The sequence below is a fragment of the Pristis pectinata genome, chromosome 30 (genome assembly GCF_009764475.1).
Source record: "Pristis pectinata isolate sPriPec2 chromosome 30, sPriPec2.1.pri, whole genome shotgun sequence".
In the NCBI taxonomy this organism is placed as follows: domain Eukaryota; kingdom Metazoa; phylum Chordata; class Chondrichthyes; order Rhinopristiformes; family Pristidae; genus Pristis; species Pristis pectinata.
Genome location: NC_067434.1, coordinates 9,251,279 through 9,278,933, shown reverse-complemented (window position 1 = coordinate 9,278,933; position 27,655 = coordinate 9,251,279). Strand labels below are relative to the sequence as shown.

The following is a 27,655-nucleotide window of genomic DNA, read 5'->3' as shown; positions in this document are numbered from 1 at the left end:
CAGGAATTGACTGCTTCACTCACTGAGGAGTTTCTGCAATTAATAGTGTTCTGATGTGCCTGAAGGCCTTGTCTACCTCAGGGAGCAGTAGCTACTCAATTGTTGAGTAGATTCAAGGCTGTGAGAGGTTTTGAGATCCAGGGAATGAGATGGAGAAGGTAGAGCTGGGGTTGGAGGAACAGGTCTATTCTTGTATAGTTGTGGGGAGTTTGGTAAATAACGAGGACTTAGGAGGGTAGAACAAGGAGGTGAGAGCAAGGTACATTTTAATGGATAAGTATAAGGTAATGCCCAATCAGTAAAACAAGTAGAGCAAGTCAGTGAACAGACTGAAGGGTGAAGACAGAATTCAAATAAGTAATTAATGGCAAGTATGATTGTATGTAACCAAAGTCCTAAATAGGGCAACCCTTCAAGTTTGTATTAAAGCCTTTGGTCTTTGATCACTGAGGTAATAATTATCCACTAACCAATGCTTTGTGCAAAATTATTACCTCAGTTCTCCATGACTTTAATATAAACTTGAAAGGTTGCCTTATTTAGGACTTTATTTACATACACTTGTACTTGAGTATGTGCTGCTGGTATAGTTTGAAACAGTAAAACAACTGCATTGTTCCGGATTCAACTGGATAATGATTGAAACATGATGAGGAAATCCTTCTTGGACGTGCTCCTAGAACAGAGAAACTTGAGAGAATATCTTTTTAAAATTGGTGTTTAGATTGGTTAAGCAAAAGTTTCCGTGCTGGGTAGAGGAGCACAATGATCAAGTTACTGGACTAGTACTGTGATCAGAGATCTAAACTATTAATCTGCAGTAAAAGCTGGTATTAGTAAAGGTCACTATGAGAGACATTTTTTTCCATGTTCTTGCAACCTAGTTGGCTATTTGGCTCATCAAGTTTTTGCCCACTCAGCACATTCCCATCAGACCCCTTCCCCCACCCCCACCCCCCCCCATTTATTTCCCTGTAATCTATTCTTTCTTACACGTCTATCAACTCTCTCCAATTCACCTGCCACCCACCTAAGCTAGGGGCAATTTACAGTGGCCATTTAACCTAGCAGCATGTTTATTGGGATGTGGGAGAAAAGCAGAGGACCTGGTGGAAACCCACAGTCACAAGAAGAACATGCAAACTACATACAAACAGCACCCAGCGTCTGGGTTGCTGGAGCCGTGAGGGAGCAGTGCTAACTGCCGCACCGTCGTGCTCCCCCATGTTACTATTAATCTTGTTTAGTTGATTAAAATTCCTTTACCTAGTGTGGCCTATGTGACAGACCATAGACATGTGGCCCATTTCCAACTGCCCGGCAAGCCACTCAGTCCAGGAATAATTGGGCATGGGCAAGAAATGGTGGCCCAGCCAATGACACCACCATCCTGTGAACAATGAAGAATCCATTTTGGGAAATTGTAATGAGAAGTCATTAGTACTTAATGAGAGTGAAAAAGCAAGGAGGATGTTGAAGTACAGGACTTTGGGTAGACCAAGAAAGTGAGATTTGCAAAATTCAAATAACCAAACTGGCACAGAGTCTATGGGTCTCACACTGTCCCTCAAAATCTTTTAGTCCTCTTAGTTTGGTGACTAGTTTGGAGCAAGGTTGTACATATGAATGTTGGCTGGGTCGATAATAAGTCATCTCTTCTGTTATTGATTGGGGTAGCATTGCAGGCCTGTCTGCAAAAGGTTTTAAACAGGGAGTATCCACTTTGGCTTTGCCCAAACAGTCTGAGCACTACGGCAAATTGTTCAACATAACAAAGTAGACATAATGCAGGTATATGTGATTAGGGAGACACAAACTTTACACCTAGTACGTAGCACATTGAGAACTTGTACTGATTGATGGAAAAGTGTTATGTACCATTTTGTGATTATTCGACTGAATGTATATTTCTTTAAAAGAGTGTATGACATACTAGTATAGATATGTAATGAATTAACCAATCTCTGCTAGGTCAGCTGGGGAGACTCTACAGTAGAATTGATGTTCATATCAGAGGGAGAATGGGTGAAAAGAACTTAGCAAACCCAAGAACTTGCTCACAAAGGGTAAAGCTGTGCTAAATACTGGAGGTCTTCTGTGTGTAAAGCTATACCAATCTAAGATAAACCAATGTCTGAGAAAAGTAGCAGTGAAGGTTAAAAAAAGAAATTGGCAACATCTCACTGAAACCTTTTGTTGAAACATGATTGGTGCTAAATTTAACCACCAACTCCAGGTGTTGTTTCCAGTGGGACTTATTTTGGATATTGTGATAAGAAAATATTGCAGAATTTAGTAATTTATTAGTAGTAACAATATTTGATAAAGTCACAACAGGGTGTGTTTCTTTGAAACTAAAGGGAAAAAAAAGCATTAACTGATCTTTGATATTATCAATATAGTGGGTTACTCCTTCCCTTTTCACTGCTGCATTCTAATAAGGGTTCTTGTTTTCTAGGTGGATACTTGAATTACTTTGGCTGTAGTCACCAGTGGTGGCATTTCTTGGTAGTTTTAATGTTCTATTGGTGGCATCAGACTGCTGTACACATAATGCATTATAGACATGAGCAGCCATGTCTAAAAATAAAGTAAACTTTTAATTTGCAAGTTTTCCAGCATTGCCTGAAGAGGACTGCTTTCCAATTTAAGTAAAAACAGCAATCTGGCTACATAACAGCTGAGTCTTCTAACCAACTGCATGATTGCCTTCTAATGTACTTAAAACTGAATGTGTCTCGGTCATGTGCTGTAAGTTTGAAGATTTGTACTGTGGTAAATACTGGTACCGTGACACCTACTCAACGATTCCTCAGACTTATTGTTGCATGAAGAAGCCTTTCTAATGAGCCAAATTGTCGGCCACTTTTCTAACATTCGGATTGTGCCAGTAACTAACGGATATCACAAACTCAAGGTGCTGTAAAGGCAGCTATGTTAAAATGCCTTTTAACAAAGTCACTGCATGTATTTGTAAAGTACAAATTGTATTTATTCACATGTCTTTAGTGCATTATAATGCCTGCTTTGTCAATTAGTCTACATTTTATAGAAATGATTTAATATGTACTGTAATATGTATGCTGCAAATTTAATATAACTAAAGGACAGAAAAGCAATGGTATTGCATGCAGAATAACATGTTTACAATGCCTAACTCATGCCCAAATAATAGTATTTGTCCTGATACTTAACCCACGATTACAAGTTCAAATAATTAAATTTGGTTTGTTGTGAAGTAATCAACTAATTTAGAACAGCCAGTGTACATTTTCTAAAATCAGAAGACCAACTTCGTAACTTAAAAGATATAGTATTTACAAGATAATGTAACAAATTTTACGGAGGGCAAAACTAGTAAACTTTATTTTTTTAAATGTGGAATCTCATTGTCAATCTGTAGATAATCTATACCGAACACCATTGAGGTAATGCAGTTATCTCAAATATTGTCCTGGACATGTGTGGTAAGTATCAGAAATTTTAATTAAGGAACCATTAAATACACAGGACATTTTCCCATTTACATTATGAGCAAGTGAACAAGAAGCTTAAATTGTGAAATGATTACTATAAAACTTAGGACTTGTTTTAATCTCTTGATATAGGGGTATAAATTATGTGAATTTTATTAGAAAGTCTAATACAAAATAGGAATGTGACGTACATCTTGAAACTCAATGCAGTCGTCTTGTGCAATGGAAGACTGAATTTTCTCATTGATTCAGTTCTGGAGCAGGACAGAACACTTCAATGATTAGCTGATTGGCCTGTTTAAGTGCTACATATCATTTTTCCATTACATTATTGTGCCAATTTACTGTAAAAGTGGTGCAGATTAAATCTAATATGCTATGCAAGATTGTTTTCTAGAGAAATTAATTTTGAAAAATTCATTGATTTTTGTGATGACTCTTCAGATTCATTACACATAGCTGACCATTTCCCAAGTAATAAGATGTGGTTACCCATTGATTTGCAGTAGAAATTGTGCAGATGAATAAGATCAGTTTTTTTGTAATTATCATGAAACTCCTGTTGAGTGCATCCATTTTGTCACTGCAGTCACCAAGATATAGTCATTTTGATAATGATTACAGTTTTGCGCCAGTGTTAAATCTTGCTGTTAGTCTTTCCTCTGAACTGAACTTTAAGTGGTTGGTAAATTGAGTGTAGGGATAGTTGTACCCCATTATTTTTCATTTGGCTTAGTGTTTTATTGCAATGGTCCCTGTGCCAAATTTATCCAGCTATTGCAATCAGTCTGTTAAAAGTCACCTTATTTCTTCCAACTAAGTTGCCCTAGTGTATCTGCTAATACAACATGGCTTTTTGTTTTGCAATTTAAACCATTTTTGCCTTTGATAATTGAGCATTGTTTGAAAATGTTTATAATCCTGAATGTTGCATCTTCAATAAAAAAAATTTTGATGTTAGCATTGTGTGGTAAATTTAGTTGACATATTGTTTTATTTATGCTGTGTCTTGCAAGAACAAATTTCAGACTATTTACCATGACTGAATCTTAGACTTGTGTTAATTCGGCATGGAGATGGATTCATCAATACTGTGGTGAAAGTTGAAATTTAATTTGGAAACTGTTTTACATTCCACTAAAATACATCTTCATTCAATGTAGGCATGACAGAACAGCAAATCAGCCTCAATTCTTAATTTGCTCTATTGTAGAGCGATATTGACTTAGACCAATGGAAAACAAAATGTGAAACTCCACAGTACAGCATGAATGTCAGTAATTTATGGATCAACATTTCACCACCAATCAACACAAGAGCTTTATAGCACAGCTAACATGGCCATATTTTTGGTAAAATTGGGGTTATACCAGCCTAACTATAGTAATTAGTATTTCTGCCTTCACTTGTAACCAAGGGCTGACATTTGCTCCTGTACACTTTTATTCCAGTGATGATAATTAGTATATTATTAGAATTGGTGATCAGGAATTTGGTGATAGGCCACATGGAGCAATCTGATGATCAAAGGCCATACACATCAGAACAGAGGGTAAAAAGGGCCATTAGTGCTGAAAAAAATTGGAGGTAGGTAGGCAGGTCTGAGATACAAGATGAAGAGGTAATGCATTAGAACCCTGATGGGTACGTAGCAGGATGCAGGGCTGTGATCACCACATTGGAAAAGTTGAATCTGGAAATATTAGGAATGTGTTAATGTTTAAGCAGATAGGCTGATGTAGTGGTAGAGATGAGCAGGGCTAATTTTTTTTTATGTTGGCTAGCAGTAAAGAAGGAATACTTAAATTAAGAAACATACAATTCTGAATCTGCCTACACAGAATCATTAAGTTACTTGTTTATTTGCAGGTAGTTGTCCTCATTTCTCAGGTTCAGTCAAATCGCAGAATGTCAGTGAAAGGCAGTGTCATTTTTATTCCTTGAGGCATCTGTTTGAATACTTATTTAATCCTTTCATTGGAAAAGGTGCAGCAGAAAATGGATCATCATCTGTTTGTTGTGAACTTGAACGTGCAAGATGGTTTGCATTGGGCAGTGCATCAGACTGTATCTGTCCCATGGTCCAATTTTGTCTGGTTGTGTGTACTTCAGTATTGTAGCCTGAGTTTTCAGAATAGCAATATCCATTAAAAGGATTTAAAATAGAAGCTTTCGAAAACTGACTCCTATGGTTCCTTAAATTACAAGCATCTTCTGGTTTGTAATCCTCTGATAGTTCTTTCTGATCCCTGCTCTGTCCAACTTGTCCTGCTTTGCTTAAATCACAAGTGATTCCTCCTCCAGGTGACTGCACACTTTCTCTTGAGCCAGTTTCATTCAATTTCAAGTGACAGGTTTCTGCAGAGGACCTTCTACTTTTAACAGGACCCTTTTCTGAAGGGATGTGGCTAAATGCATCAGTTTGTACTGAATCAATGGATTGTGTGTATGGATCAAGCTGAGCTGACACTATTTCACTTCCAGAGAGCATATTTGTGGAAGGCTGAAGATCACCATCAGTATCAAAGTTTACCTTAAGTGCAAATGGGGCATTTTTAAATACATCTGTTTCTTCAGCTCCATTAAATGTTTCAACAGGTAAGTCAGGTGATGTAAAAGGCAGAGTCTTGGTTTCCAAGTAATCCGCAATGGAATTTTGGAAATCTTCAGTGCTTTGAATATTAGAACTCAAATCAGATAATCCCATTTTACACCATTCGTGATTACCTACAGAAATATCTTGGGTGTATACTTTCCTTGGCACTCAGGCAGGTTTAGATCACAATTTTTACATCTGGATCAGAATGCAGTGTGTCAGTGAGTATAGGTGTAGCATCTTCACAATCTTCAAACTTGATCTCATTAGATTCATCTTCCTCACTACTGTGAAAAGTCTCTGTCGATGGAGCAAGGTCACTTGAATGTTCCTCAGTAAGGGATGCTGATAAACAACGTCCTATAAAATGCACCACTTCACCACAACTCAGATCAATTCTATCCTCTGCCATACCTCCCACAACAACAGGTGGAGGGTTTTGCTTTGTATGTTTCACTGAGACAGTACTGCCACAGCCTGAAAACACAATCAAAACTTGTGAGGACATTGAGTAATTGAACTTGCTTGTTAGGGAGGGGAAAAAATGGAAGATGTTCAATGTAATGGATATGAATACAACCGATGATAGAACAATTTTCAATTCCCTTCACATTTCAGAAAACAAAGTAGTCCATAGCTCCATGCATTGACCTGGAAATTGAAAATAGAAGAGGCCTAGAAATCTAGGCATTGGCTAATGTGGCAGGTAACAGTCACAACATGACTCCCACCAAATCCCACATGCAGAGGCTTAGTAGAAAAGGTCAGTCACTCTATCCTGTGGCAAACAATCTCACTTTCCAACTTCCCAAGACTTTTCCACCATCCAGCAAGCACAAGGCAGAGTTGTGATTTAAAACTCTCCACTAGATGAGTGTGCTCCAGTAACTCAAGACACCAATTCCACCATCCAAGGCAAAGCAGCCCACATGATTAGTAACTCATCCACCACCACACAACAGTGCAGGTCATCCTACTACTGCTGCTGCTGTAGTAGGATTCAATGTTAAATAATCATCACTGGGGAGAAAACAATTGAAGTAGTGGAATAAAAAAATCTTTCATAATGTATTGGAGTTTCTTGAACTTTTGATGGTTTTAAAGACACTAATTCATCAGTAATTTTCTGCAAGGAAAGATCCCTCAACCATCAGCACAATGATCTATCTTTAGTAGCTGTTGGGGAAATGTTGGTTAGGCCAAAATAATTCCATCATTCTTTGAATTGTGATGTAATATTTAACATAATGAAAATGGTAAACAAGGCCCCAGTTTTAACACTGCCCAAGGAGACCATTGTTGACAAGCACTGGTGCCACACAAATCAAACTAAATGCTATGCTTTTGTGGAGTCGAGTTTAAAATTCAAGCTCCATCGACACAGCCAAGTTAAAATGCTGACCCAAAAAAACTTGTCAATGGCACTGGATTAAAGTAACTCCAAATTTGTTCTATTTGAATTTTTAAAAATATTTTCAGGTCAAGTTTCTTGTTTTTTTTTGTCTGGGAAATAAAGTACTGTGGACTACCCAAAGCAGATGCTATCTGCAGTAATATGGACTCTAACATGCAAGTCCTTCTCTTTTTTATTTCAATTTAATCTTCCTTGGAAATTGCAGAATACAGTACAAATTAGTTTGAAAAAAAATACTGAGGACACACAGAAACTACTTGAGGAATTCAGTTGCCAGAATTGCACAGAATATGGCATTTCTGTTTGAAATCAAATCAGGTGAGTGAGTGCAACCAAAAGTATCAAATGAACGTCACTCACAGAAGGCTCAATGGATTGATCAAAGTAATTGGCTCATTTTGGAAAATTTGACATGTTATACTGTATATTACTTTTACTTTACAATATTACCTGAAATAAAAGATCTGCTCACCAGTGATGCTCTACAGTCCTTTGTTTAAGTGTTCTAAACAAATTACAAAGACATTTTATATTCAAGGTCATCCCAAGTTACTGATGAGACAAGTTTCAACAAGGTAACATTTGGGTCCACTTTTTAAAATCACCCCCATCATGATTTTAAACTCAGTACCATTTCTCATCCTACTTCACTCCTTTAATTGAAGTTCAACATTGAACATTTTCTCTTTGTGAAATCAAGTAAGTTAATTGCAATAGCTTGAATTGTTTTTCTATTGAAATAAAATGGTAAAGTCTAACTGTTTAGTATTAAATGTCTGTTGGAACTTGGAATATCTGTTAACTGCCAAACAAGACTCTTCCATCTGAAGCACAGTTTGATTTGAATTTGAACTGTTGCCAATGCTCCACTGCCATTTGGTTAAAATCCTGGAATTCCCGACACACCAGCATTGTGCAGAGTGCACTCACATTGATTGTAGCTGCTTGAGGCAGTAGCTCATCAAGGGCAAGGACACATTTGGTCTCATTAGCAAATCCCATTTACAGAGAACGAATTAAAAAGCTAAAATGCTCTCCCAAAACACATTTTTCAATTGGAATCCCCATATATTGAAAAAAAATCACTAAAGGTGCATACCTTGCATTCAAATTTGTTTTTATACAAAGGAAAATTCTGTAACTAAGGTCTTTTGAACATACAAAATAAAACAATTTAGTGTAAACATGAAAATGTTTTAAAATTTATTTACAGTGCTTTAAATAATCATGTTATAGTCATCTGTTGGTTGCAGTCATTCACACTAAAAGGTAGGACATTCGAAATTAGTAGAGAAACAATGCAACTATTCCAGTCATGGCTGAGAGATAAACAGGGAAGCAGGTTACTTCCCGAGATTTAAACAGAATGAAAAAATATAGTGCACAGGTTAATATTCTGAAATCCCTGTCAAAACAAAGCAATTTATTAAATAGTCAACATTGTGCACAGTGACACATAACAGTCCTCACATTAGGCATTAGAGACATCCGGAAAGTAACTATTCCATCATTATCTTAACCCTGTAGCTTAGAGTTTGTAACTTTGCTTTCACTTTTTTTTGTTAAAATCAGTGAAGTTACATTATGAAGCAGCTCACCACCCAATTTAGATACACAAAACCTGTGATTTAGATGATTAATTTTCTATTTTGGAGCTTGTTTACAGCTACGTTGGTTAATGATTCTATGAAAAGTTAATCGTAGTTGATTCTTATTTAAATTGAAAAAAAAAGCTTTACTATAAAATGTGATCACTTCCAAACCTACTGAAATTAGAAGCCAGATTCCACACCAAATTAAAGACAAAATAATTTCCTTTCTTGTTAAACAGTTGTGCAATAAATTAAGGGTTTAGTTACACCCAGGCTAAAAAAAATCCTAAGCCCTTCATTAATGTGATTACAAAGAGAATTCAAGAAAGGCAGAATTAGACAAAGTGAGCATATAACACACACATTTTAGAAATTTAACTGTAGTTACTTTATCATTCATAGAAAATAGTGGCTTGCTGCAAATAAAAGGCAAATTTTAAATCCTGTTACAGAAGATTACTTGTGCACAACACTGAGCTTTCATACTCACTGCTGCCTAGCCCTATGTGATTGGATGACACTTCACCCATGTGTCTGAACACCACTGAAGACAGGCATCTCAAGTTAAAACTGCTAACAAAAGGGAATTAAACTGAAATAGCTAAATAGGTGATGTTCTGCTATCCACATTCAACTTGTATGTTTTTCCAATGCAAAAATGAAAATGGAGTACCTTAACAGAAAAAGATAAAATCAAAAATGCTCAAGTAACTGAACATAGTTAATTCATTGCAAACTAAGGCAAAGCAATTAAAGCATTACATTGCAAAATGAGCAGCACATTTCCATATTAGTTATGTAATTGTCACAGGAGAAAACAATTTGACCTCAATGCCACTACAACATTCAGTAGTAGAATCCAGGCAGTGTTAGTTTAAATTGTTTCAAAGCTACAAAACCAAATGAAAAAAAAACTCAAAGAAGCTAAAGCTCATTTCCAAATCAGCTGATCACTCTGCAAAAGTAAAGGGCATTGCAGCAGTGCAGTTATACCATACAAAAGGTCAAAAATGCTGAGGTATATCGAGCCAAGGTCCTGCAGGGTAACATTTCAATGCAAGAGGATTTCAGCAGGTTTTGAAAATTCGAGGGAAGTCCAAGCAGTTTTTCTTGTATATGCATATTAACGGTGCACAGGCAGATAGAAGGTAAAGGAAAGCCTTGATGGAACGGTCTTTTTAGTAGCATCTCCACTGCATCTTGTTACAATCATGTCTCGGTGGCGTTGCATTCAACTGAGGTATGCTACTGACTTTACCATGCTTTCTTTGGATTGATTTCTACTGCAAGGTTCAGGTAATTTTAAACGCAGATAGTCTATTGGAAGTGGCATTAAAGGTCTATAAGGTGATCCACAAGCAGTAAAGACCTAGCTAAACCAGGAAGACCGTTCTCTGAACTCCCACTGCGGTTCTTTGAATGACCACCTAGAAAAGTAAAAAATATCACTTTACTAAGTTATTCTAATGCAACATATGCCTGGATTTTGTGAATAATCTTACAGTATCTCTAACTGCACTCACACCACTAGCAATGGAATCTTTCTTGGGAGGGTGAGGGGGAGGGGGAAGTAAATTTTTGACAACAGTTCTGTAACAAGATGCAATACCCTTCAGTCAACCTAGATAATTAATTAACACTTCAAATCTTCTCAATACTACGGAAAACCTTATCTTCTGTGGTAGTTGTACCTCATATTAATGCAGAATCAGCAAAACAATTTTTAAGCGTCTATCCAATTATATCCTGGGTTTCTAGTGTACATTTTTGCAAATTACCCCAAAAGTGATTTGTGTCCTGTGTTCATTGTATGCACCATATACAAAATCGTATCATCTGCCTCTTCCTCTTACCAGTCGGATGAGAAGATATAACAGGGCTAAAAGGGTCAGTGCTGTCAGCTGAAGCAGGAATTCTAGGATTTGAAGCTGAGTTACGCCCAGCAGAGTTATCTGAGAAGGTGCAATAGGAATAGCAGAGGGAAAAAAGAACATGATTCAGGAGAGGCTGCAGGACAGAAAAGTCAGCAAAAATACAGCAACAGTACATGCAAAACAAGAATTTTCTTTAAATCGTGTTTAGCAGAATTTGACATAAATTCAGGTAACAGAATTAAAGTCATATCTAGTTATCCAAGTCTATTGTGGGAAAGTAGCTCAAAGCATATGTATGTGCAATTACTACATTCTATTTTTAGGTTTGAAATTTCTCTATAAAAATGTGTAAGCAATTTACAATTGAAATTTAGCCCCAAAACATCCAGCAAAGTTAGCTATTGGTAACCAACAGATCAAATTTCAACAAACTTTTCAAGAATGCAAACAAGGGGAATTCCCCCATTTAAGATGAAAGAAAACATTCAATATCCAGTCATTACAAGATATGATTTGCTTTAAAAGGTAATGGACAGAGAACATGTAGCTGCCCTAAAAACATAGTGAATTTATTTAATGAGCAACTGACTCACATAGATGAAATACCACGGATCATTTCTGGTTTGTGGTGACATAGCTAAGAGTAAATTTGCTATAATTGATAATCCTGGGAAGCCATGAGAAACTTTGCCCAGAGCTCTTGCTCCTGATTGGGGTGGGACATACTCTACTGGGAATGTGCATGTATCCATAAATGATGGGGCTCAGCAACTAGATCTGTCAAATCATCTACCAATACTGACTCTTTAAACTTTACAAATAAATTATTAATCCAGCAAGCTCGTGACTGCAGTGAAAAAGAAAAGGAATATTTTTCTCCCAAAAGATATTTGAAAAAGCAAGTCTATTTTGAGTGAACAGAATATTGAAAATTCTGACTACAACTATAGACCCAGGCAATGTATTACTTGGCATGCATTAAGCAAGCTTTGGAATGTATGTCATGCAGTGTGTGTGGCACAGATTAGTACAAGCTGTTGATAACTTTGAATCATGCTGACCATCCATTTTTGTTATATTTTACACAAGGCAAAGGATCTCCTTACCATTCCCAAAACAAATCAGCAGGTCAACTGTTTGACAGCATAAAGAAGATTAAAAACTTATTTTACCTTCTGTATGATACACAAAGTCACCTGTACATAATGAGTGCTCACTTGTTATCACACAAGGACATGTGTCACTCCACTCCAAGATTTGCAAAGACAAGACTTTTCTCAATTTTTACCATAGTATCATACAAACTTAATAATGCCCGGCTCTCATATTCACCTCTCCTACATACAAGTTATTAAACTGTTACACTACTGTCCTGAGGTACAGTAAAACTGATGATTCAGTATTGACATTCCCTTTAAACTCACCAGGGCCCCGTTTCCTGAGCTCCCTTTAAACATGCCAGGGCCCTGCATCCAGCACTCCCTATAAAGTCATCAGGGCCTCTTTTCCCACATTCCTGTCAAACACACCAGCTCTCCGTTTCCTGCATTCAATTCAAACACACCAGCTCACGAGAAAACTTATTGTTTTAATGACATCTAAAGAAAGGGCAAACTGAAAGTGTGTTGGGGTGTTAATAGGGGTAATATTCTAAAGTCTAGAAAATCTGCTGGCTCAGCACTGAAGTCCCTAGGGTACCAAAACGTTTTGCTATATTATACAATAGTTATTTAACTGGTTCTTAGAAAGGGACATGAATATGCAGAGAATGAAGGGATATGGACCATGTGCAGGCAGAAGGGATGTTTAATTAGGTGCAGAAGGGATGCTTAATTAAGCATATTAGCTTAATTAGTTCAGCACAACATCATGGGCGGAAGGGCCTGTTCCTGTGCTGTACAGTTCTGTTTTGGGAAACTAAATTCTAAATTGAAGATTTCTGAAATACTAGAGAGTGATTGTGTCTCTGTGCATCGAAGTCATTAGATTTATGTAAAATAAAAGATATCTGTCCAGACAAGATCAGGGAAATAGTAATAGTGATTTTAATTACAATTTTTAAATCCTTCTGAAAATTCACAAGTTTCTTCTGTTTTGTAACACTAACTCATTGAAACACTCAATAAATATACTTCACTAACTAAATATCCACACTCTTAATTCTACATCTGCAGATCTGCATAGGTTGTGAATTTCTTGATATATACTCTTCAAAGGAAATAAAAATTCCTCATTATTTATTGATCCTTACCTGGGAAGTCAGATAGTGGCACATGTATTAAAGGATCAGAAATAGCTGCTGATGAACTAGACTCTAATGTTTCCATTGATATTTTAGCTTCTTATAAAAGAAAAAGTAGGAAGAAAGAAAACAGTATAAGTAGAAGAGAGAATTTCATGCATTTTAGTAGGCAAGCTACATATGTGATAAGAGTTGAAAGTATATTACTGTATTACAAAGGTTAGGTAGATTCATTCAAAAGCTTTCACAATGGGCTTAAATTCTCTATCAAATTAATTCACTTGAAATAATTCAAGTTGCCAATAATTTTACATTATGCATTTAATACAGATTTGCCAAATAAACACTGATTTGCAACCAAACAATGGCAAAATTGTAGGGAGTCTACAGCTGCTAATTAATTATACAAATATTAATACAAACCTGTCCCTGATGCAAAGGGTGATGCCCCAAACATGTCTGTTTGGGGCAGAGTCATGCCAGAAGGAAACCCTGGAGCTACATTTTCAGTTGGTACTTTCTTCAGTTCTACATCTTTATCTGTCAGGACAGTTTTAATGAAAGTGGTTAGTTACCGTGGATGACTCTTGATTCCCATTTTAAAAGGGACGGTGGTGAGAGATTTCAGTGAACTGGTGTAACATTGCTAAGTGACAATTCCCCACTCCCACCTTATTGCTGATGTGGTCCAGCTACATCTTAGTAGAGTATTGAGGCTTTACATTTGCAGTATGGACTCATTTCGATCAATGATTTCAACTCCAGTACATTTGTTTGTGTGTTTTTTTTCTCTTTAAAGTTTATACTACTGAATGTAACAACCATGAATGTTAGGGTTTTGGTTTTGCACTGTTTCTTCCTTTGTATATATTTTTTATTCTGAATAAAATTCATTTTTGAAATAAAACAAAACTTCCTGATAAGTTTCTCCAAAATCAGACAAAGCAATGTACTTTCCAAAGCAATGAAAATATCCTTAATGGATAAACTGAGAAACTTTCAAATCAGGAAAGCAAATCTGATATAGGCCCATGAATTATCGAAACACACAAGTGGATAGGGTGGTAGAAGAGGCACACAGAATGGTTACCTTCATTGATCGGGGCATTGAATATAAAAGTTGGAAGCAGGTTACCAGTTGTATAAAATTTTGGTTGGGCCATATTTAGAGTATTAGGTGCAGTATTGGTTGCCACATTACAGGAAGGATGTGGATGCTTTGGAGAGGGCACAGAAGAGATTCACTAGGATGTTGCCTGGACTGGAGATTATTAGCTACAAGGAGAGGTTGGATAAACTTGGATTGTTTTCACTGGAGTGTTGGAGGCCAAGGGACAAACTGATAGAAGTATATACCATATAATTATGAGAGGCATAGATAGGGTAGATAATCACAGTCTTTTACCCTGGGGGGAAAACGTCAAATACTAGAGGGCATAAGTTTAAGGTTAGAGGGAAAGTTTAAAGGAGATGTGTGAGGCAAGTTTTTTCTTACAGTAGGGCAAGAGATTTCAGTGTTATGTGCCTGGAACATGCTGCCAGGGGAGGTGATAGAAGTTAACAATAATAATGTTCATGAAGCAAACGTGAACAGGCAGGGAATAGAGGGACACAGACCACATGCAGGCAGATGGAATTAGTTGGATTGATGTCATGGTCAGTGCAGACATGGTGGGCCGAAGTGTCTATTCCATCCTGTACTGTTCCATGTACAACAGATGTCCAATACTTAAATCCACTCAAAATTTCCACCCAACAGCTTGACCCACTATGGAAAGCAACCAAATGAAGCTTATAACATAAAATATGAATGGTGCCACAATTTCCAAATGTAGCACACTCATGGTTCACCTGTCCTGCCATATGCAGAGGACATGAAGCCATTTGTGAAGACTGGGCTGAATCACAGAACAAACTCACCCTTTCGTAGCTCAGCAAACTCCTTATCTAGAAGCTCCTCTGCTGTTAGCTTGGAAAAATTGTCATCACCAAATGGATTCCACGTAGAGATATCTGGTGGATTATAAATATTTTGCTGTGAAGTTTTGGGGGATACTGCAGGACTTGTAGAGGCTGACCTAGAATAGAAAAATCCACGTTAAAACAGTAGAAAATGCAGTAATCACTCAGTAATATAAGATTTGACTAAACAGGTATTCCTTAATGAAGACTATTTACAAATTTTTACTACAACACCGCCAACACTTTGGGGTACACCTTCAATTTACAAAGCTATTTTTCACTATAAAGAATGGCACATTGCTTTCTATGCAAGGAGTGCAGACTACCAAATGTCCCATAATGCATTTTGCCCAGCCCTTTTGACTTACAAAATTATGCTCAGCAAAAATGTTTTCCAGGAATATGTTCCTTTCATAAATCAAATATGACTAATATATACCTCAAAAAGCAAAGGCAATGTCCCAAATGGGAAACTCTCACAAGATGGAATCCAGGAGCGCAGGCCAACAAAATCAGAGCTATCACTCACCGATTTCTCTCATCACCAGAAATGAAATGAAATACCGGCCTTAATTTTGCAGCAGCAAAAGGTAAATGACCAGTGTCTGCAGGCATTTATTCTTTGCAACCAACAGCAAAAAATGGGATTTTTGCTCATGTGCAGCTTGATGAAGAAGTCCCAAACACACTGCCCATGATCCAGCAAGCCATAAAAGGCTGTGCCGTTTGCAGGCTTCTCTGCTGTGGTCATATTCCACACTGCCCCAGGTCATCATTCAGCCTGTCTACCAGCTCTGAGTATTTCAAAGCAATCCCTTCAACCCTTTCCCCCTCTTATTTCCCTGTAAACTTTTCTCTCTCACCCATCAACTACCCCCTGATTCTCCTATCACAGCTTACACCAAGGACAACTTTTAGTAGCCAAATAATCTACCAAAGTACCTTTGAGATGTGGGAAGAAAACCTGAGCATGTCAGGGAACTTCATGCAGTCATGGCAAGAATATGCAAGCTCCTCACAGACAGCACTGGAGCTCAAGGACACTGTCTTTTCAAATCCATGCCACAAAGGTGCACTGACACTACCGGTGCACCACTGTGCCACAGAATTCATTTCAAAGTAGATAAATTTAGGCTTTTTACAAAAGGTGTAAAATGCCCTGAAAAAATTTGTATTTAGTATAAATTTTTAAAATTTCATTAAAAAATTAATATTACTTCATAGGTCACAACAAATTCTGGGCCATTCTACTCCAAGTCAATGAGCAACAATGCATCCAAATTGGTTTTATTTTGCAGGAATCAAAATCTATTTCAATTAATATTATTGTCACTTTTAAAATTTGTGCTGCAGCATCCAAGACTATTAGGTTTTAATGAGAATCTTGTAGCAGTGAGTCCTTTTAGTTCTCGTACTTGATTCCAATAAATTAACACGAGTACCATTATAGAGGTGTGTCAACACTGTCAGCATGGAAAATCTTAAACTTACTAAATTGGTAAATTATTAAATTCTGTTCTGCAAGATAGAGGCATATCATCATGCACAGAAAATGATTAATGTCATAAAGTACAACTTTAGCCAGTAAAGGGTACATCAATGAACTCACTTAGATTTATAAAGGTTTGCCTCAGCAGCAGCTTCTGCCAGTTGTTGAGAGGAATGACTTGCGGGCACTCCAAATACGCTGCTGAAAGGGACGTCACTGACAATTCTCCTGTGGCCAGCTCGTTGTACTTTCGGTGAAGATGGTGGCGTTAGTGACAACAGTTTGGCTGTCTGCTGGGGTGGGGGTGGAGCTTGGTGAACTTGAAGCTTTTGCTGCATGTGTGTCTGCAAATGTACACAAGTCAATTATGTTTTACTTGTTCATTTGTGTGCAAGACAACAATGAATTCTGAGAAAAATATGACATCCTTTATACTCAGTGGAGAACTGGATGGTTCTGTAACACTAGAGCACAAATCTAAAATCCAGAGCAAGTTTATCACACAATCTCGATCACCACCTCCCCCACCAAAAAAAAATGCACATTTTACTTCTCCACCCAATCTTTGGCTTGCTTAATCGCAGGTCCGATGATACCTTTTAGCAGGTAAGCTTTGGAAGTTAGCATCAGCTAGAAACTATTTAAAAAATGTTCTAGCTCCAAATTAGCAGGGGCCACTTCTTGTTGACAATTCCACTCTGTGCTGCCACTTTTTAAACTGGATGAAAGCTTGGGATTCTCAAGCAGAGTCAGACATCCTGCTTGACTGGGGTCAACTTACCGCTAATTTTGGGATACTTTATGGAGTCCCATAACATAACATAGGAGCCGAACAAGTGAATAGAGACTTTCTTATATTTCCCACTACTTAGGCAGCGGTTTAAGTTACTGTAGACAAAAGAGATTGCAGATGCTGGAATGTGGAACAACAGAATGCTAGGAGAACTGAGCGGGTCAAGCAGCATCTGTGGAGACAAAAGGCATAAGCTGACGTTTCAGGTTGAGAACCTGTATTCGACTTGAGGGAATAGGAAAGATTGCAAGCATATAGCAGTATGACAGAGAGTGAGGTAAGTGGACTAGGGAGTCATGGAGAGTGGTCCCTGCAGAAAGCAGAACGTTTTTGGGGGGCGGGGGGGGGGGGGGAAAGTGGGGTGGGGAGAAGGGGAGAGAAAGATTTGACTGGTGATAGGATTGTGTTGGAGGTGGCAGAGGATGATGTGTCATCAGATGCGGAGGTTGGTGGGGTGAAAAGGCAAAGGACCAAGAGAATTCTGTTGCTGTTCTACCTGGGGAGGGGTTTCAAAGCAGACATGGGAAATGGAGGAAAATATTTGAAGGCTCCATCAATCATGGCAGAAGGGGAAGCTATGCCTCCAGAAGGAGGATGACATTTCAGAAGCATTATTTATTTTCATTATTTTCAAATTATTTTCATGCTGTTTAGCACTTTATTTTGCAAGTCAATCACAAAATTTTATCGACGTGACATCTTTAAAAACAAAATAGGTAAAGCCTGGGGTTGGGCCCACTGACTGTCCTGGCCATCCAGTGGCCGAGCCTGTCAATTAGGTTTGAATTAGTCTGTGATAGCACCAATGGAAAACCACTAGGATTGGTCAAATGCTGTGCTCTATTCCAAAATTTTTATCAATTAACTTGCTAACTTGTAAACAATTGCTAGATTCAAGGTTGCTTTAAAATAATAAAACAAAGACAAAAGCCATTCTTGAATATCAGAATGGTGCAGCCAAAGCACTGATGCCTTTTACATCTTGAACAAAATAACTAAGAAAACTTATACAAAATAACAAAATCTCAGTTTGCAGTTATAATGTCACTGTCAGATAGTAACAACATTTGTTTTCCTCACAATAGAGGAAATTCTACACTCGCCGACAAAGACCAAATACATACCCTTTGGGATACAAGAAACCCATGCAGTCACTGGGAGAATGTGCAAACTTCCCGTCAGACATTGTTGGAGATCAGGATTGAACCAGAGTTACTAGGACCATCAGGCAGCAGCTTTACTAGCTGCACCATTTTGCTGCCAATAGTTTTACTACTTACTAATAGTTAAAAAAAGTCATTTTTTAAAAATCAATGAACCTTAATGGGATATTATGAATGGCCATTTTTCCAAAATACATCTTTAAATATTTGGTTACAAATGAGGCAGACTGATTTAATTCCACCGAGAGGTAACTAGAAAACATGACCGGAGAATATTAGCAGCAGAAAGAAAGTGGGAAATGGAGGGATGCAAAAGGACAAATCTCAGAGTAAAAGTACTCACTCATTATGTAGTGGAAATTTAAATCAAAAATGAACTTTGAAACACATTGGGTACTTTTGAACTCCACTAAAATCCCACTGAACCGATATCAAAATTCTACTACATTTGCGTTTAAGAGGTTCTTAGACACATGAATGTGCAAAGAATGGAGGGATAGGTGCCTACCTTGTGTAGGCACAAGGGATCAATTTAGTTAGTCATTTAATTAGTTTGGCACAACATCGTGGGCCAAAGGGCCTGTTCCTGTGCTATGTTCTACACTACATTACACTGGGAGAATACAAGTAGTGATCATGTATGCAATTTATTTTTTTTTTTAAAATGACTCATAGCAATAAAGAAAAGTTGCAGCAAGTAAAAACCTACTTGAATGTGCATTGCATTTCATATAATTAAAGATTATAATAGAACGTTGGGAAACATGATGGAAAGGTAATTACTATTCCCCAACGTGTTTAGTTTCAAACAGCAATTATAAAAGTCGAGGGGTGTGGAAGCTACTTCCAGGCCATTTTTGCAATCTCTTAGCAACAGGTTTTGACCAATTCAAAAGGAATAGAATTAAAAAGCTGAAGCACAGAATTTGATTGAATTTGAATAGTTTAAATCAGTTATGTTCCAGGGTTTATATTGTTAGCAAAATAATTAATATTGCAAGTCTGCTGACAGTAACATAAAAACTTGCATTAAAATAAATAGGACACCTGGTACATTACCAGAGAGCCAACTTTAAATGGCTACTGGCCAAGAAAGAATTCTGTGGTAACCAGTCATGCAATAAATAGTACCCTAAAACCATACATTGGCCCCAAAAAGGAGTGAATAATCAACCTGAGAGTTCATGCAGCAGTACCTAGCCTTGGGTCCATTACATCTTGATCCACATTATTAACACAAATATATTATCTAAAATGGTAAAATTCCAGTTTTGAAATATAATACTATTCATAGAATATCACATTGGTATTAAATCCTGAAAAATAATATCCTCAAATTAATCAAACTGGTTTGAGAAAGAATAAGTACATCTTCACTTTCAAAACAATGAATAAAATTGCAAACAATCTTAATAGTATTTAATCTCATCATAATTGATTTTAGTTGGTTGAAACTATATTTTTGTATTTAACATCCAAGTGAAAATCAGTAGTGATACTAAAAACAGGCACAACATTCTCTCCAGGTCAAAAATAATATTTTGTCTAAAGGAAAAGTCAAGAGTCATACCACATGGAAGCAGGTCCTTTGGCCCAGCACATCCTCGCGACTGTTTTGCCCCATCTGCCTGCATTAGGTCCATACCCTTCTATGCCACGGCTATTCGAGTGCCTGTCTAAATCCCCCTTAAACATAATGTTTTATCTAATGCCACCACCTCTTCAGGCAACATTCCAGATATCAACATCTATCAAATACTTTTTCCCCTTGGATCCTCTTTAAAACTCTTTCCTTTCACAAACTGCTGTTTTTGATATCCCTACTATGGGAAACTGACTCTACCCTTTCTATAATTTCATATACTTTCATCAGGCCACTCCACAGCTTCCTTTGCTCCAGGGAAAACAAGCCCAACCTATCCAATCTCTCCCCATAAATGAAGTCCTGGTGAATCTCCACTGTACTCTCTCCAGCACAATCCATCTTTCCTATACTGCGGTGACCAGAACCATACACAGTACTCCCAAGAGTAGCCGAATCAGTGATTTGTAAAGTTGCAACATACTGCCCCTACTCTTACATTCTATGCATCACCCTACCTACTTCTGTTGCCACTTTCAGAGAACAATGAAGTTGAACCTCACAATCTCACTATTCATCAATATCACTTAGTTCCCTACCATATATTGTCCATCTCCTACTCCCTTATTTGACTTCCCAAATGCATCACTTTGCATTTGTTGGACTTAAGTTTTCATCTGCCAATGATTTGCCTAATTTTCCACCTGATCTATATCCTATTGTAGCTTTTAGAAATGAGAAAATTAGCCATTAGAAAATAGTCTACACCTTTATTCCTTCTATCAAAGTGCATGACCATACACTTCCCTACACTGTATTCCATCTGCCACTTCTTTGCCCATTCTCCCAACCTGTCCAAGTCCTCTGCAGACTCCCTGTTTCAATACTACCTGCCCCTCCAACTATCTTTGTATCATCCACAAACTTGACCACAAAGCCATCAATTCCATCATCCAGATCATTAACATACAACATGAAAAGTAGCAGACCCAACACCAACCCCTGTGGAACATCACTAGTCACTGGCAGCCAACCAGAAAAGGCCCCCTTTATTCCCACTCTTTGCCTTCTGCCAGTCAGCCAATCTTCACCAACATCTCCTGGTTCCAAATGTAGATTACCCCTTTGGTCCCTAAAGAGACCCACTCTTTCCCAGTTACCCTTTTAATCCCAACATACTTACAGAATGTCTTGGGATCCCAAGAAACTCCTTCAATCCCAGTTACCTATACCTGTCATATGCTTCCTTTTTTCCTTTGATCAAACCTTCAATATCCTTTGTCATCCAAGGTTCCCTAATCTTGCCATCATCTTTCACCCTTACCAAAACATGCTTGCCCTAAACTCTTACTAACTCTCATCAGATATTGTTTTAGCCATAAGCATTTGCTCCCCATCTACTTGCACCAGGTCCTCTCTTATGCCATTTTAATTAGGATCTTAACTTGAGCACAAACCTTGCTCCTTTCCAATAACTACCTTGAAACTTCCAGAAGCATGGTCACTGTTCCCCAAGCATTCACCCACCAACACTTGCATTATCTACCCAGTTTCATTTCCTAAGACAAGATCAAGTACAGCCCCATCTCAAATAGGGCTCTCTATATATCGTTTCAAAAAACCCATCTTGGACACACTTAACATCCCATCTAGACCACTGCACTAAGGCAATCCTGGTCAATATCGGAGAAGTTAAAATGCCCCACTACTACAGCCTTGTTGCTCTTGCATCTTTCTGCAATTTGCTTGCATATCTGACTTAGGGACAGTTGTGCGGGGCAAGTCATGCCTTACAAACTTGATAAAGTTTTTTTTTGAGGAGGTGACAAATGAGCTTAATGAGGGTAAGGCAGTGGACATTATCTACATGGGCTTTAGTAAGGCATTTAAACAAGGTCCCTCATGGTAGGTTGATTCAGATAAAGATGCATGGGATCCAGGGTAAATTGCAAATTTGGATTCAGAACTGGCTTGCCCATAGAAGACAGTAGGGGTGGAAGACTGCTATTCTGGCTGGAGGTCTGTGACCAGTAGTGTTCTGCAAAGATTGGTACTGGGACCTCTGTCCTTTGTGATGTATATCAATGATATGGATGAAAATGTAGACGGATGATTTAGCAAGTTTGCAGATGACACCAACATTGGAGGAGTTGTGGACAGTGTACAGGACTATTGAAGAATACAATGGGATATAGTTTATTTACGGATACAGGCAGGGAAGTGGCAGATGGAGTTTAATCCAGGCAAATGTGAGGTGTTGCACTTTGGGAGGTCAAATGAAAAGGAGAAAGTGCACAGTTAATGGTCAACCCCCTAACAGCATTGAGGTACAGAGGGATCTTGGGGTCTAGTTCACTGAAAGTGGCTACACAAGTGGATAAGATGGTTAAAAAAAAGTGTATGGAATGCTTGCCTTCATTGGTAGGGGTGTTGAGTATAAGAGTAAGGAGTCATGCTACAGCTGTATAAAACTTTAGTCATACAACACTTGTAGTATTGCATGCACTTCTGGTCACCCCATAATAGGAAGGATGTGGAGACTGTGGAGAGAGTGCACAAGAGCTTTACCAGGATGCTGCCTGGATTAGAGGGAATGAGCTATAAGGAAATGTTGGACAAACTTTGGTTGTTCTCCCTAGAGCGCAGAGGCTGAGGGGAGACCTGATAGAGATTTTTTAAATTATGAGAGACGTTGATAGGGTAGACAGTCAGAATCTTTTCCCCAGGGTAGAAATGTCAAACACCAGGGGTAGTAGTGGAAGCAGGCGGTTTGGAGGAGTTTAAGATGCTTCTAGGATAGACACATGAATGAATATGGAGGGATATGGATAATACATAGGAGGACATTTAGTATAAATTGACATCAAGATCAGCACAACATCATGGGCCAAATGGCCTGTCAGTGCTATACTGTTCTATGTTCTATCTGATCCTTCAATTCCTACTGATTATTGGGAGACATATACTATAACCCCAGAAATGTGATCACTGCTCTTATTCCCAAGTTCTACTCAAACGGCCTTCTTGGCCTCCAAGATACCCGCTCCAAGTATTGCCATGATGTTCTCCATAAAAAGTAGTGCAACTCCCCTCCATATCTGAAATTCCATATGCCAGATTAAGCTGCTAGTCCTGCCTTCCCCCATTCACATTTCCATGACTGCAATGATAGCATAATAGTGTAATGAGAATAAAATTTTGAACAAAAACTTGCCAAAAACCCAAGTGGAAAATGTAGACTGAAATTTAAAGGCAGCCGTGTTTCAGATCAACAGCCTTTTGTACATGTTTCATTTCTTATCCACTAGAGGGCAGTGTAGCACAAATTAATCTGGAAAATTAAAATGGTAGCTTGCGGAAATCTGAATGAAAGTTTGTTGGAGACACTCAGCAAGTCAGACAGCATCTGTTGAAAGACAAACAGAGTTAACATTTCAGGTCAAAGACCCTTTGTCAGAACTAGGAAAGAGAGTAAATGCAAGGTTTAAGTTCCAAAGAGGATGGGGTAGGCATGAATAGGACAAACACACATCTTTGATAGGGCAAGGAGTAGGTTGCCACAGAGTTAAACTGTAGATGAAGTCATCTGGTTGATAAGTTACTTACGGGTGAGGGGGTGGGGTGGACAAGAGAGAAGTTAAGCACAAAGGCATGTAGAAGATGTAAAATGAAGCACTGTGGGGAAATATGCAGATTTGTTTAATGTACTAATCATCTTTTTTCCCCTCAAAGTCTTCTGTTAGGGTAGTATGATTGAGGGCAAGTGCTCTGGTCTCCCATAGGGCAAGAATATATTTATGTTTAAATTAAAAATACTCTTATTTACACACCTCATCTCTTATCTGATAAAACTGCAAGAAAACATAGTCCAAAGAATCAGCTGGAAGCAGATTATCGCCTATGCACAGAGAAAGCTCACAATTTACAGCAGAGCACCAAATACAAATGCAGAATTGATCAGTTACTGCTTTCACCACCAGCATTACTGTAAACCAAGACTGATGAGGATAAAATATTCAAGTATTTAGGAACTGAAAAGCAGAGCACGGTGCCCATCTCCACTTCCTGAAACGTGTCTTTGTATGCGTTAAGAATTTATTTTGTGTGAAGTGGGCATCCGTTGCAAGTTAGATTTTATCTACAATGTTTTTTACATTCAAAATTGAATTCCAAGCTAAATTTTAGTTAACATGTTAAACCAAAGTCCCAACTAATCCCTCAAGTGGGCAAAAGGGATACAGTCGCCCTACGAGTTCTCCTCAATTTTCTGTCCCATTTGCAGTTCTCATTCAACTTCACTGAATGAAATATTGCCATCACAGTTCCACTTAAAGGAGCTTCCATCCACAACTTAGTTGAACTTGCTACATTTCAACAGAGATTACACTTCAAAAGCATTTCATTGGTCTAATGTGCTTTGGAACACCAAAAAAAAGTGATGCAAAAGGTGCTATTTAAACATCTTTGTACGCATTCCACGTACAGCGCAGAAAGCTTTCATAATCAATACTGTATTAGAACACTGAACATTAGAAATGAGCAAAACATGCAAGTTGCCTACATCAGTCAAATCCTCAAAATCTCCTCTCTTAACTACCATTTGATTTCATCCAAACCCTTTTGTTCTCCAAAAATCATTAAACGTTAGCCTCCCCACCATCCCTTTAAACCCACCAGCCTGTATCACAGGTGACTTATCCAAATAGAGGGCATTAGCTCAAATCTCACCATGGCATTGACACAGACTTAACATTTTAAATAAATCCTGAAATTAAGACACAAAGCCAAAATGATGACTGAAACACACCAGAGAAGGAACTGAACATTAATCAGTTTAAAAAAATCAGATTCTAATTCCACACCAGTGAGTGCTTTTAACTCTCTTAATCAGTCTCAGCTGCTTGAAAAGATCAACCATCACCTCCATCTCAGTTTTGGAAGGGCAATAGTGCAGTTTCAGCTGCAACAAAATGAAGTTTCCCCCCCAGGCAGTCTACATTTACTAGAATTAAATTTTGAAACCTCACTCTTACAACCATTCCACCAACTCTATTCCTCTATGGTCTTTCATGCATTCTTCTCCACCATTGGCAGCCATACCTTCAACCATCCTGGCCCTTTCAAATTTAATTTCCTCCCCAAACCCTCCTTCTGATCCACTTCCTAGACATACTGTGTTCACCACGCCTAATATCTCACTGTTTGGCTCCATTTGTTCCTGATTACAACGCAAAATCTGTTAAAGTTAGTGTACAATTGTATGTTGATGCCACCGCCCAGGTTAACCTACTAACCCACACGTCTTTGGAATGCGGGAGGAAACACACGCAGTCACATGGAGAATGTACAAACTCCTTACAGACAGCAGCGGGAATTGAACCCCAATCGCTGGCACTCTAATAGCATTACGCTAACCGCTACACTACCATGCTACCCCTTTTCTTCAACCCCTGTTGTTGAAGAAAAACATGCAAAAAGAAAGTGATGCAACTCTCAGCCTCGTTGTTCAGATACTTTTTGAATTGATGTATAGGTTTACAAAAAAATTGAGGGAACATTTAAGAGAATAATCAAAAATAAATTGAAGTACTTACAAGAGTTTGTGGGTGTTGTTGCAGTGTCATCTGCTGCTGAATGCATCCTTGTGCCATCATCTGCCGCAAAGCTGCTTGCTGCTGCATGACTGTTGCATACTGCTGCTGAAGATAGTAATTCTGCATCATTTGCTGCTGAGCCTGCTGGATCATTTGGTAGCGCTGTTTCAATATACAGCACAGATTTGGTAAAAAATTTAGGGTTAAAAATAAGAAGTTTCATCAATAACTATTTTTACAAGGTGGCTTCCTCAACTATAGCAATAACATATTATTCATGTTTCAAAAATAGCACTTGTTATACCATGGTTTCATTCACAGCTGCATGTTATTAGACCTCCAAGATCTTGGGAACAAACTCAGCACAGCTATCAATGATTAATTTGGAACACATATTGCTAGTCTAAGTCTGGAATAAGGAAGCAGCAAATGTGTATCGTTACTAGCGCGACAATGTCCAAGTGCCAATATCGCCTTGTACATCAAAGGAACTGGGCCACTGGTAGGAAAAAGAGAAACAAATGATAAAGGGTTACATTCTCCAATCCTGATCATTATCAGTGAGCTCTTATAGAAGTGGTAAATATGAACAACAAAACTGAGCAGGATTTGGGTGAGAAAGGTACTCACCTTTCAGATCTGAAAGTGAAATTTTAAATTGGCAAGTACAACACAGGGACATTGGCAAGTAAGTCATCATTAATTTTAAGTGCCCATTCAACCTAGTTTATGTTGGGAAGGTAGGGTTAAAAATCACCTCTAATTTTTAAAATCCGAAATTAAAAGCAACTATCCTAAACTTCAAAGGCTGGCTGTTGTCTTAATACATTACATTAGATGAAAAAAAAATCTCAATTTCTTCAACTGTGAATTAAACCAACAGTATTGCCCAATTACTATTTATATGATGATCTCTCAAGAAAACTCAACCTTTTTACTATTTCAAAGAACAAAATGCATTAAATATGCTTTGGAGCCAAAGCTAACAATTGCATTTAAGCATAATTTAAAGATGGTCTCAAACAATATTTTGAAGAGTTAGAAATTACCTTTGGTAATATGTCAATAATTAAGGCTAGAAGTTCAAGCTAATAATCAAGACCGTTTTCTATCAAAGTTTACTTTTGAAATTAATGCACATGGCAATTAGGCAACATGATGGGTAGTTTTACTCATTACCCTTGACACAAAGAGTAATTATCCATTTTCAGTGTGATCTATGCTCAGAATTTCACCTTTCATAATATTCTCTCTCAGGGGATGCCTTGTGTTATACAAAATCTCTCCATTTCTGCTATAACCTGTGAGCAGTTTCATTGAAGGTCCTGTAAAAAGAATGGGCCTAAAGATGCAGAACCTCCAGATCCAGAATTGACTTTTTTTTTGACGATTCTAATTTACAGGCAGATGCGTTTTTGATTCAATATGCTTAAAAAGTTCAGCTTGGATGATAATTATTTCATTTAAAGGCCTTGCGCCAGCAGGGAATCTAATTTAATTAGTTTGCACTGAGCTGAAACAAGAGCAATAAATGAAGGACCTTCTGTACAAACTCAAATCTTACTTTCCTTCCCTCTCCTCCAAATAGTTAGGTTTCATTGTGTCAGTTCTGGCTTAATTTTTTGCGATCAACAATAGGAAAACTTGCATCTTTTGAGCAGCAGAGAATTTCCTCTGCAGGGTCACATTAAGGAGCTGCAAGATGCAAAACCAAGGCTATATAATCTTCATCATTTGCTTGTGAGGACTTTCCCCTATAAATATGTTTGTATAATCAATGTATATATTCCAATTATGTGCCCAATAGGCAAGATTATTTTTAAATAGAGATCTTACAACCTCACTATGAATGGGTAGCTCCAATTTGCTGCATGAACA

At 37.9% G+C, this 27,655-nt stretch overlaps 2 protein-coding genes across 6 annotated transcripts in view; one reads left to right on the top strand and one right to left on the bottom strand.

Moving 5' to 3' along the window:
- The window catches only part of LOC127584683 (progestin and adipoQ receptor family member 3-like), a 33,862-nt gene extending 29,454 nt beyond the window's left edge, over positions 1 to 4,408 (top strand). For all 5 annotated transcript variants that reach the window (XM_052041557.1, XM_052041558.1, XM_052041556.1 and 2 more), the window contains exon 7: positions 2,459 to 4,408. In XM_052041557.1, coding sequence (XP_051897517.1) covers positions 2,459 to 2,595 — 137 coding nt within the window. In that variant the 3' untranslated portion in view covers positions 2,596 to 4,408. The remainder of the gene's footprint in view (positions 1 to 2,458) is intronic.
- A 4,268-nt stretch (positions 4,409 to 8,676) lies between these two features.
- The window catches only part of LOC127584734 (AP2-associated protein kinase 1-like), a 63,651-nt gene continuing 44,672 nt past the window's right edge, over positions 8,677 to 27,655 (bottom strand). Inside the window, exons 12-16 of the mRNA XM_052041647.1 lie at positions 25,778 to 25,939; positions 16,766 to 16,989; positions 15,115 to 15,272; positions 13,618 to 13,734; positions 8,677 to 10,505 (exon numbers count right to left, since the gene is read on the bottom strand). Of these exons, the coding sequence (XP_051897607.1) occupies positions 10,411 to 10,505; positions 13,618 to 13,734; positions 15,115 to 15,272; positions 16,766 to 16,989; positions 25,778 to 25,939 (756 nt within the window). The 3' untranslated portion in view covers positions 8,677 to 10,410. The remainder of the gene's footprint in view (positions 10,506 to 13,617; positions 13,735 to 15,114; positions 15,273 to 16,765; positions 16,990 to 25,777; positions 25,940 to 27,655) is intronic.